The 12,543-nt window shown below is 37.8% G+C and overlaps 1 protein-coding gene across 1 annotated transcript; it reads left to right on the top strand.

The window, feature by feature from the left end:
- Positions 1–11,687: 11,687 nt before the first annotated feature.
- LOC107022884 lies at positions 11,688–12,242 on the top strand. The gene has a single exon (XM_015223464.1). It carries the CDS (start codon positions 11,688–11,690, stop codon positions 12,240–12,242), a length of 555 nt encoding a protein of 184 aa, XP_015078950.1.
- The last annotated feature ends 301 nt before the right edge of the window (positions 12,243–12,543 follow it).

The raw sequence follows: 12,543 nt of genomic DNA on the forward strand, positions 1-12,543 counted from the left end.
GAACCATCCAACTGGAGATCTACACCTCCTACCATACAATGCCTCAAACGGTGCCATCCCAATACTGGAGTGATAGCTATTATTATACGAGAACTCTATCAAAGGCAGATGGTCATCCCAGTTACCTCTGAAGTCAATCACACACGCTCTCAACATGTCCTCCAATGTCTGAATGGTGCGATCTTCTTGCCTATCAGTCTGAGGATGAAATGCAGTGCTAAGCTTTACCTGCATGCCCAAGATTTTCTGGAAAGATCTCCAAAAATGTGAAGTAAACTGACATCCTCTATCTAAAATGATAGACAAAGGAGTCCCATGTCATCTCACAATCTCATCAATGTAAAGTCTCGCATAATCCTCGGCTCTGTAAGTAGACTTCACAGGGATAAAGTGGGCAGGCTTAGTCAATCTGTCCACAATAACCCATATGGAGTCATGCTGCCTCCTAGTCCTCGGAATACCAACCACGAAGTCCATATTAATGGCCTCCCACTTCAAAGTCGGAACCTCAATAATCTGAGTCAGACCACCAGATTTAAGATGCTCATCCTTAACCTGCTGACAATTAGGACACTTAGCCACATTTTCTACAATGTCCTTCTTCATGCCATCCCACCAATAAATCTGCTTAAGATCATGATACATTTTGGTGGAACGTGGATGTATGGAATATCTGGAGCCATGGGACTCTGCCACAATCCTGGTCCGTAAATCATCCACACCTCGTACACACAGCCTGTCCTGGTATCTAAGTATGACATCATCCCTCAAAGATAAAGACTCATTCCTTTTTTACAACACTGAGTCCTTCAGCTCCATCAACACAGGATCAAGATGTTGAACCTTCTTGACTTCAACTAGCAGGGATGATTCAGAACTAGGGTGAACTGAACATCCCCACTAGTAGAGTCAACCAATCGCACCACCAGTGTGGCCAGTGTGTGTACCTCTTTTGCCAACTCCTTCTTCTCGTCCTTAATGAGGGTTGTACTGCCCATGATCATACTTCTCAAAGCATCAGCCACAACATAAGCCTTACCTGGATGGTAGTGCACATTCATGTCATAATCCTTCAACAGCTCCAACCATCTACGCTGACGTAAATTCAACTCCCTTTGTGTGAACATGTACTGGAGACTTTTATGATCTGTGAACACATCCACATTCACTCCATATAGATAATGCCTCCACAACTTCAATGCAAACACCACAGCTGCCAACTCCAAGTCATTAGTGGGATAATTCTTTTCATGAACCTTGAGTTGTCTGGAATCATAGGCTATCACGCTACCAGCTTGCATAAGAACACATCCCAAACCAACCCTAGATGCATCATAGTAGACAGTGTAATTCTCGCCACTCTTAGGCAGTGTAAAAACCGGGGCTAAAGTGAGCCTGTCCTTGAGCTTCTGGAAACTCTTCTCAGAAGTCTCCGTCCATTCAAACTTAGATTTCTTCTTCGTCAAAGCTGTAAGTGGGGCAGCAATGGAAGAAAAGCCCTCCACAAACCTGTGGTAGTAACCAACCAGCCAATCCCTGAAAGCTACGGATATCGGTGGGACTAAGAGGCTTTGGCCAGTTCTTAACAGCTTCAGTCTTCTTGGGGTCCACTTCTACACCTTGATCGGACACAACATGGCCAAGGAAGGTCACTGATCTCAGGCAGAATTCACACTTGCTGAATTTGGCATACAGTTGATGCTATCTAAGTACATGCAAGGTTAGTCTCAAATGTTGTTCATGCTCTTCCTTGGTCTTAGAGTAGACAAGAATGTAATCAATGAATACTATGACGAAAGAGTCAAGGTATTCACGGAAGACTCAGTTCATGAGATCCATAAATGTAGCAGGTGCATTCGAGAGACCAAACGACATAACCAAGAACTCATAATGACCATAATGGGTACGAAAGGCTGTTTTTGGGACATCTCAATCCCTAAACCTAAGCTAATGATACCCTGAAGGAAGATCAACCTTAGAGAAGAAACTAGACCCTTGGAGTTGATCGAACAAATCATCAATTCTGGGAAGTGGATACTTATTCTTTACAATGACTTTTGTGAGCTACCGATAATAGTACACATTCTAAGGGTCCCATCTTTCTTCTTTACAAACAACACTGGAGCGCCCCAAGGGGATATGCTTGGATGAATAAAACCCTTATCAGTGAGATCTTGTAACTGCAGCTTCAACTCTTTGAGTTTAGCTGGAGCCATTCAATAAGGAGTAATTGAGATTGGTTTAGTATCGGGTTCTATGTCAATACCAAAGTCAATCTCTCGAAGGGGAGGGACTCTAGGCAAATCTTCAGGAAACACATCTAGGAACTCATTCACTACGGGCACTGAGTCTATGGAAGGAATGTCATGATTTAAATCATTAACACTTACAAGATGACATAATAAACCCTTCGACATCATTTTATTAGCCTTAGGATTTGAAATCAAGGGATTAGGATGAATCGAATTGTACCCCTCCCGGACTAACTCTTCTTCATCAGGGAAGCGAAATCTCACCACTCTACTACGACAGTCCAAGCAAGCATAACAACTGTGAAGATAGTCCATGCCATGAATAATATCAAAATCATGCATGGGTAAATCAATCAAGTTTTCACACATAATCTTACCACTTACAACTATGGGGCAATCCTTGTATACCCTACCAGTTCTTACATTTTCTCCTAATTGTGTACTAACAACTATAGGATCATGCAGAACTTCAGGTAGTATTTCAAAAGTATGGGAAAGTAGAGGAGTCACAAAGGAAAGCGTAAACCCAGGATCAAGTAAAGCATAAATAGAAGTTGACAATACTTGCAGCATACATGTGACCACATCAGCTGACTTCTCCTGCTCTTCCCTACCCTTTAGGGCATAGAATTTGTTCCTCTTGGGAAGTTCGGCTGCTGCTGCACTCTGTGGGATAGGCCTTGACTGAGCATTACCTCCAGCCTGACCTCTATTCTGTGGATAGTCTCTGACCATGTGTCCGCTTTTACCACAATCGAAGCAGGCATTAGTGCCATGTCTGCACTCTCTACTGTGAGCTCGGCCACACTAAGCACAATTCTTCCTAGGACGCTGCATCTCGCCTCCATTGCCCCTCTTGGGTTCAGTTATGCCTCTTCTAGGTGTTGTATTCCTCTGAGGGTTAGAACTCTAAGAACTCTGTTGCCCCTTCTTGAATCTAGGCTGCTCACGGTCGCCAAAATTATTTTTATGGCATGCATAGCTGTGAACTGGCTGATCTTGAGCCCTACGCCTCCTAACATAATGAACACCTCTCCTCTTGGGGCTGTCCTCAACCTGATGGACATGCACCATTGACCTGGAAAGGTCCATATTATCATAGAGCATCGCAGACTGACACTCTACCTCCAAGTCTCCATTGATTCCCATGAGGAACTTGCTCATTTCATCCCTGCTGTTCGAAACTAGGGAAGTAGCATACCAGGATAATTCCAACAAAGCTAAGTACTCTCCTAATTCTTGATATTAAATATTAAGGTAAGTAACTACCTTGATATCGTAACAAACTTTAGGGAATACTCCCTGACCGTCATAGAGCCTTGTTTAAGGTTGATGAACTCCTCAACCTTGGCCTCTCTCATCTCTCGGGGGAAGAATCTCTCCAGAAATATTGTCTTGAACAACTACCATGTGATTGACACTCCACCTAAGACACGACTATCTTGCCACATCTTGCACCAAGTCTGTGTAACATCCTTGAGCTGGTAGGAAGCCAACTCAGCCTTCTCAATATCAGTGGCCCCCATAGCCACCATGATCTTATGTACCTCGTCTATAAACTCTTGAGGATCCTCTGAAGTCTTAGCCCCTGTGCATATAAAAGGATTCATCCTCTTGAAATCTTGCAGTCTGTCAGCCATGCTGCGAACGGTTGGTTCTCCCTTGGAACATCCTGTCGGTTGACTTGGGCAGTCATAGGCTGAGCCTGCATCATGATGGCCAGTGACATCTGGGCTGGAGATTCCCTCACCTCAGCATCAGTCAACCCAGCTGGGTTAACCGGTATAGCCACTCCTTCAGCTGGAGCCTGGGGTAGATTCTGATTACCCCTAGCTGTTGCTCCTCCCCTTCTCAGACCCTTAGTCCTCCAAGTGTTCATTCTCGGAAAACAACAAGGATTGATGTTAGACACGTTCATAACACCAAGAATTCAGACATTAAAAAAAGCGCGATAAGATCAAACGAAGGGAAATTTTTCCTACGCATCATGCAGTCTCCAATCGTAGATAGTGGTAAGCTTCACTACCATGAGATAGAAACTACTCAATGTGGTTGATGTTAACTCATTATTCATGGAATGTAACCTAGTGCTCTGATACCAACTTTGTCACGACAGGAATCTAGACCCCAGACGAGACCGGCGTCGTTGACCTCTCAGAGGTCACAAACAAGCCTACTTACATCATCCTTACTTTACATAGGTTAATTTTAGCGGAAAATTTGAAACTTTTAATTCTTTAAACATACTTTCTAGAAATTTTTAACATTTCATAATCATTCATCATCAACCATCTAACATTAAAGAGATAAGCAACTGAAAGAAATAATTAATTAAGTATTAATTGTATAATGGCTAATATAGCACCAATACAAAGTCTGAACAAAACCAAGAAAGAAACGCTAGTGGAACATTCTCCACTAGCTCAACTCTTAAACTACGCTAGAATGTAAAACAGTAGCATCCTCGAATGAATGAGGACCTACCAAACTCCGGATGAATGCTGACGTCCGGATAGCTGCAACAACGAACCTGTAGCTCTATTGCCCACCTGTGCCTGCACCTAAAAGTAGATGTTTGTATGGAATTAGTAAAAACTTGGACAAAGTATGGGTATATGAAATCACATACCAAGGACATGCATGAGAAAGAATAGCTCTTTCCTAACGACATGATTTTTGGAAGTCAAGTCAGTAGACTTGCCAACTTGAGACTGGGAAAGTTATGCCATGAGAGTAACATTCATCATTATGATTATCGTATTGCACACAACACATAACAACTTCATATAGTACATAACATATAACACATAGCTTCTTTCATATTATTCATTCATATGCCATGAGATCTTGTTATCATGGACTTGACATTAAGAATTTCCAAAATGAGGGCTCAACATAAGGGACCTCAACCAGGGAGTCTTCATTAGCAAACACAGAGTCTGCTTCATTCATTCATACATAATTCATTTCATTTTATTCATAGGCTAGTGTGAACACCAGCTATACCGAGGATGTAGTTTAAGACTTTCATCGGGTTTGCTGTGCAGTGATCAGAAATAACCTAATGCCATTACCTTGATCTAGCTCACCTCCTGATTATTCTATCCTAACACCTTTGGTATCATTCATCTCTGTACATGATCCATTTGAGGCTGGACTCATTTATTCATTGGGAACTTTAATTTTAACCGACATAGATCATGTGACGTGAAATCAAGCTCCCCCACACCGAAAAGAGGTAAAATTACCGGCCAAAGTGACTCAATAACATGCTAGCATATATGGGAATTTAATCCCGCCAGATCCCTATATTAGCAGTATAGGTTCAAAGACTAGGAGATGTATGGATACCCATACCCAGCAAGCCGGACAGTCTCATCTTATAAGAGTTACGTGAACCTTCGCCCTTCCCGAAAGAAGGCATCACTACTCATAGCTTGCCTATCGGTGCTCTGTATAAAGTTCCATTACATTCAAATCATACATCATGGAAGTTGTCTTCTAGTATGAGGACAACATAGCTCATTAGATGATTTCTCATCTCATCATTAGTATTGAGTGTTTTAAACTCAATATTTTTATTAGAGTGTTCGTAGACACTAGTCTTTTCATTAACTTACACTCTCATTGGTGAATACGTATTGGTAACATTTACTTAGGCTCATTTGAGATTGCTCTCATCATATACAATAGCCTCACATCATGATTGTCACCACATTCTTCATTATTAGCACATTTGTTTTTCTTAGTTACTCACCTCTTATTACGTGAATGTTCATTTCTTTATTTCATAGTTCATCTCATCATATGCCAATGTACTTGGCCATTTAGTGTATCTTTCACTCGTACTTAACCCTCATAAGGTTCATCATTTCATTACGTACATCTTAGGTTCACTTAATTTTTGAACGTATGTTAGACTTATGTGTTTGCACATACAAGCCATCGGACTTCATTCATAGTTCACTAAGTGATTCTTACTTTCCTAAGATTATGTATTACAAGACTTATGTACCTTGTATATATGCCAAGATCTTGATTTTTGATCAAAGTAGATGGCATAATTCTTGAATTATGTATCAATACGGAAGTTTGGGCACGGGAATCAAATCTTGAATCACTTGGATATCATTTATATTTTTCATTGATTTTATTTCTAATATCCATAACAATAGAACTCTAAATTAAATCTCAACATTTACATGAAATGATTAATTTTCTATTTTAATTAGACTTCTAAATTAAATCTCAATATTTACATGAAAGGATTAATTTTCTATTTTAATTAAATTTCAAAATTAAATCTCAACATTTACATGAAAGAATTAATTTTCTATTTTACTTAGAATTCTAAATTAAATCTCAACATTTACATGAAAGAATAACTTTTCTATTTTAATTAGAAATCTAAATTAAAACTCAACATTTACATGAAAGAATTAATTTTCTATTTTAATTAGAATTCTAAATTAAATCTCAATAGTTACATGTAAGAATTAATATTCTATTTTAATTAGAATTCTAAATTAAATCTCAACATTTACATGAAAGATTTAATTTTCTATTTTAATTTTACTCTTAGTTAACCGAAGGGTTGGGGGTTCGAGCCCCCACAACCCCTTTGATTTTTAGAATTAAATTTGCTACAATAGAGTAGTTGTAGGTTTGAACCCCCAAAGCCCCCTTATTTTTCTTTTAATTTTGCTAAGGAGGAGGCTGTGAGGTGGTGGGTTCGAACCCCCATAGCCCCTCTATCTTCTTTCTTTCTTTTTTTTTAAAAAAAAATTAGTGGCAGTGAGGTTGTGGGATCGAATCCCCACAGCCTCACTTTATATCCTTATTTTTTTCGCATCCCCCTTCATCGCTGAGGTCGTGGGTTCGATCGCCACGCTTCGCATCTCCCTTTTTTCCTCTCTTCCTCGCGCGTACAGGGAGGTCGTGGGTTCGAACCCCACGTCTCCCATTTATTTGTTTATTTGATTTTTCTTCTTCTCCTCCCCATAGGTTTCGAGTTCGATTCCCCCCAGCCCCATTTTTTTTCCTTTCATGCGAAAAGAAGTGGCCAGGGGGTTCGACTCCCCCTAGCCTATTTTCTTTTCCCTTTTTTCTTTTCTCCCTCGCGATAACCAGCACCTAAGGGGTTCAATTCCCCTTAGCCCCTCTTTTTTTCTTCAGCCTTATAAACATGTGAGGTCTTGGATTCAATCCCCATTGACCTCACTTATTTTTTTTTTTTTTTAAAACTCAGAATTTAACATTATGGGAGGGTATGAAATCTGGAATTTTTTTTATATTCATCACTCATTTTTATTCACCTCTTTCATGAGTTTACTTAGCTAAAAATGTGGCATACAGCCCTACATTTTTCATTAGAATGAACACCACATTACACACAGATTACACACATAAAATACTCCAAAAACACATGAACATTCGACCCCAAAAAGTGGCTAAACCCACTGCCCACAATGCACACACAAAACCAAATTTTTTGTTACACTTCGAATATCATTTTCGTAATTTCCCTCACATAAAAATTTTTCATAATTAATATAAATACATCATTCATGCTTAAATCTAGGATCACAACATACCCATCCTACGAATTCATTTGGGAGCTAATGACAAGGACATACAAAGGGGAACAACCTTAGTTTTCAAGAGTTGAGAATCGTTCGAAAGAAAATACTCTTGGAGAAAGAATTCCAGGAGAGAAACCCATATCTTTTGATGTTGGTCAAGATTGAAGTTGCTGCCCAAACTTGTCTCCAAAAGCTCACCAAATTCACCTAAAGTTCCACCACCAACTCGACCGAAATCTCCCTTTCCTTAACGTTTTTTATTAACTTGCTTCCTTAGACTTTTTAGTGAGTTCTTCAAGTGTGAAGAATCTTTTTTTCTAATTTTTTATTCTTCACGTCATTGGCAGAGAGAACAAGAGAGGTTTTTTTGAACGTGGAGAGGTGATAAATGTGATTAGGAGAGTGTTAGCATAGGTTTAAGATATTAATTCAAGACTTAGTCAACATAGGATTTAATTAAATTAATACAAATATGATTTATTTTAATTAATACCTGAAAGAACCATTATGCCCTTAAAATTTCTAATTTTTAAATAATAATAAAATCACCTTAAATATTTATTTATTCAATTTTTTTAGGATTGTTACAGGTCACATATATATCCACAAGGGACATCATATCAACATAACATATAATTTCTCATATTTCGCATACATAGCCAAAATTGGCATCACATTATCAAAACATTCCAAATTCACCTTCACACATACTCATCAAACCATAAAACCAAGATAAGCATCAAAACTCACCTTTTCTCCCTCAAGCATAGAGTACCATCTTATCTAAGCAATCATATCTAAAATACTACCAGACAAGAAAACATAATACAGAGATCTTATAGAGTTAAGTTCTATGGCACGATATGAGAATGATGAAGAAGGGAAACTCTATCGGCCTATATCCTCTAGCTCATAGATGTGTCGCGACTCACCACAGATGATCGAGACTCTACTTGACGTGGCAATATGAGACTTTTAGAACCTAAAACCACTTTCATAAACCTCATTCTCTACGTTTTTCACATTCGGGGAGTACCCCCTAGAAGTAACATGGCGTACTTTCCTCTTAGAGGTCTTATATAAGCACATAGTAATCATTCATCGCATTGTCATAAGTAAATTTAGCAGAAAATTTAAACCTTTCTTAGCACATCATATACTGAAACTTACTTCATATATATATGTATATATATAATATCATCATACTTAGTGAAGCCTCTACTCTCTTTTTCTCATCCTATACTCAACATTATAAAAGTACTTTAAGGACACGACCCTTATAACATAAATCATTAGTACAATAATGCTACACTTTACAGTAAACCATAATGAAGGAGATCATTTGACTTAAGGATTCATTTACTTGAGCTTGCGAATCACATATCAAGCTCCTCAATCATAGAGACATCCTTTTAAGCATCCATAACCTACACTTTTTTTTGTAAAAAGTAGAGAAGAATGGAGTTAGTACAAGAATGCACTAAGTATGGCAACCATGCAAACCATGCATTTAAAGGAGACATTTTCTTGAAATCATACTTCATGATTTTTTGAGAAAATCTTCATAAAACATATATACAATTGCATTTATATCATTCAGATACTTCATATAGACATATTCAAAGGCCAAACATCATATAAAATCACACATAGAATTTAAGCCACATTTAGGGTCACTTTACAGTAATCTATTTCCTCTTTACAATGAATCCTTTTCTTCTTACTTCGTATTTCCCCAAGTAACCCTCTAGTGATGTTTGGTACAATGCAAAACCTTAAGGACACAAAGAAAGAATACATACAACCTACATAATCCAACACATACCGTAATAAAAGTATAATACATCATAGACACTCTTAAGTCAAAACTGTAATGGCATTTATAGTAAGCTACATAATCTTGCACATCCATTCACTTCACTTCAAATAAAGAATTATAAAACCTTACTCACAATCCCAATCAAAGTCCACTAGTGCAATGTACATTTGAAGCCCCATAAGCTGACACATATTTATTAAACCTATCATGAGACCACAAGCCTTAACACAATATTTCATACATCAACAGTTCCATATAGACAACTTCATTTATGCCAACAATACCTTCATCATATCATAATTAAGACCAACTTATGCACATAAGAATAAGACCACATCATATAGATTCATACCATGCACATCTTCATAATCAGTACACAAATACAACAAAGCCATGCATAATGAACATGTATATCGAAACATTCATTAGAATACCTTTGTAGAACTCCCTAAGAAGCTAGTTGTGCAATGTCTAGATGGGTTCATTTCATTCACCTATCACAAGTAACCTCCCTTAGGTCATCCTAGTTAGGTGTCCACATAGGACTCTAGCTTAATGTATCCATCGAGATAGATATACACGAAAGGTTACCCCTTAGTCAAGTGTTAACCCTTTTTTTTGTGTGGGAGTAGAACACCGAATTCCATGTAGCTCACATGGTCTAATGTCGATTATTGCAACCACTTTCCCTAATGTAAAAGTAAATGAATAAAGGAAATGTATGGATTCTAACTAGGGGTTTTATTGAGGGGTTTTCTACATTGTGTGAGGGAGAGTATGAGACTTCTCTTGCACGTTACACTGGTGGAATCTTATGAGATGGTTCTAGTAGTGTTCTGTTGTGATTGTTTTTCTTATAACTCATGTATGTTCATTTATGTATGATCTATATGAATATAGCAGGTTATGATGAAATATGAGATTATGAATTTATGTATAAAGTAGGTTGCTTAATGTGATAACTTTGAATAGGGTTAGGGGATTCTATTCTTTGCATTACACAAGTATTGCTAGGGTTGTATACATGTTGGGATTATATCATGTTGAGGTGGATTATGATTCTTATTTTATGTGTATATTGGATTTACTTGGTAAAAAAATATGTTTTGACTAACATGTCCTTTATACATGCATTGATGATTTTTATGCATAAATGCCATATTTAGGACGTTTAATGTAATAACCCATATTTTCTTCCCTTTTTTTCAAACAAAGTAGGTTCGGGCCATTGAGTAATCAACGTCGCTTTTCAAGGATACTTGGAAGTTGCTTCTCAATGTTGGTGAGTCCTCATGTCTGAGGACAAGACTTTATGATATAGCTTTTAGTTCTTTGCTTATGTTCGAAGACATTATTGTATTTCCTCATTCTAGTATCCTTGTTGATGTAAGGGATAAATCCAAAATTTATATATCCGATGTTAGATGGTATTGAGTGACAAATTTATATTCTATTTTCATTTATGAAGTGAAGTTGAACTTCCAAAGTAAAATTTATAATTTTTTCCGTATTTTTATTATATGATATATGCTTTGACAAATGCTAAGGGCTTGTCTAAGTCTCTCGAGGATGAAGACGCCGGTTACGACTAAGGGGTGCTCCTCGATCGTTACAAACTTGGTAATAGAGTATAAGGTTGAGAATAGTGTAGGATTGATGTCACAAATTACACCCTTAGGTAGAGTCTTGTACATGAGAGTCATAACTCTATCTAGTCCTTTCTTTTAATCCTTTTCTTGTGCTTATAGACAATGAATGCAACAAGGAACAATGCTAGATGGGCCTAAGAGAACAATGTGAATAAGGGGATTCCCCCTCAAGATCCTTATAAACCTCAAGTTCCTATTGAAGAAGGGAATATGTCTAATATTTAAATAAGAGCGGCTATTCATATCTTGACTCTAGTGTAAGTAAAGTTTCTAGGTATTCAAGGGTGCAAGTGAACACCAATGCTAGCACTATCGAATCTAGGATTAAGGATTTCATGAGGATAAATCCCCCTACTTTCTTTGGCTCGAAAGTGGAGGATTACTCATGGATGAAGTGTTCAAAGTGCTAAAGGCTATGGGTGTGTCGTCTAAAGAAAAGGAGGAACAAGCCGCCTATCAACTTAATGATCTGGATCATGTTTGGTATGAACAATGGAAGGTGGAGAGACTTGTTAGAGAAGGTCCGATTAGTTGGTCTTCATTCAAGACATATTTCCTTTGTAGGTTCTTCCCCTTAGAATTAAGGGAGAGGAAAATGCAAGAATTCATCAATATTCGTCAAGGGAGTATGAGTGTGAAGGATTATAGATTCAAGTTCACTCAACTATCAAAACATGTTACTACTATGGCTGGGGATGCTATTTCTAAGATGAATAAATTCGTCATGGGTATATCCAACCTTGTTATTAATGAATGCAGGTGGGAGTTTTTGATTCCTAGCATGGATATCTACCCTCTCATGGTCCATGCTAAACAAATTGAGAAGAAAAATCATAAGCAAGTTTGTAGGGATTTGAAGAGGACAAGGGCGGAAAATGGAAATCATTCCAAGACAGGATTAGAGGTTCAAGAAGAGGTTCCCCAAGCAAGGTACTCCTAAGACTCCAAGGCTCAACAAAGGTAATATGTCTACCCCAAGTCTCAAGAAGGAAAAGGTGGTGGTCTTTATGTTGTGAATCATATTTGTGCAAAGTATGGTAGAAAACATGAAGGAAAGTAGTTAGTGTAACATCTCGTAACTCAAAATAATTAAGGATAATCTAAGAAATTTAAAATAATCACTTTTCGAAATAAAGGCGAAAATCTAGAAATATTTTCTAATTTTATGAAGTGATTTTGGTCATTTTCAAATAGCCATAATTCTAGCATAGAATGAGTTAGGGGTATTTCTTGACATGGAA

Source organism: Solanum pennellii, chromosome 1 (genome assembly GCF_001406875.1).
Source record: "Solanum pennellii chromosome 1, SPENNV200".
Classification (NCBI taxonomy): Eukaryota; Viridiplantae; Streptophyta; class Magnoliopsida; order Solanales; family Solanaceae; genus Solanum; species Solanum pennellii.

Bases quoted from the DNA above. Each gene is read 5' to 3' on its own strand.
- LOC107022884 (XM_015223464.1), top strand. From the start codon at position 11,688: ATGGATGAAGTGTTCAAAGTGCTAAAGGCTATGGGTGTGTCGTCTAAA.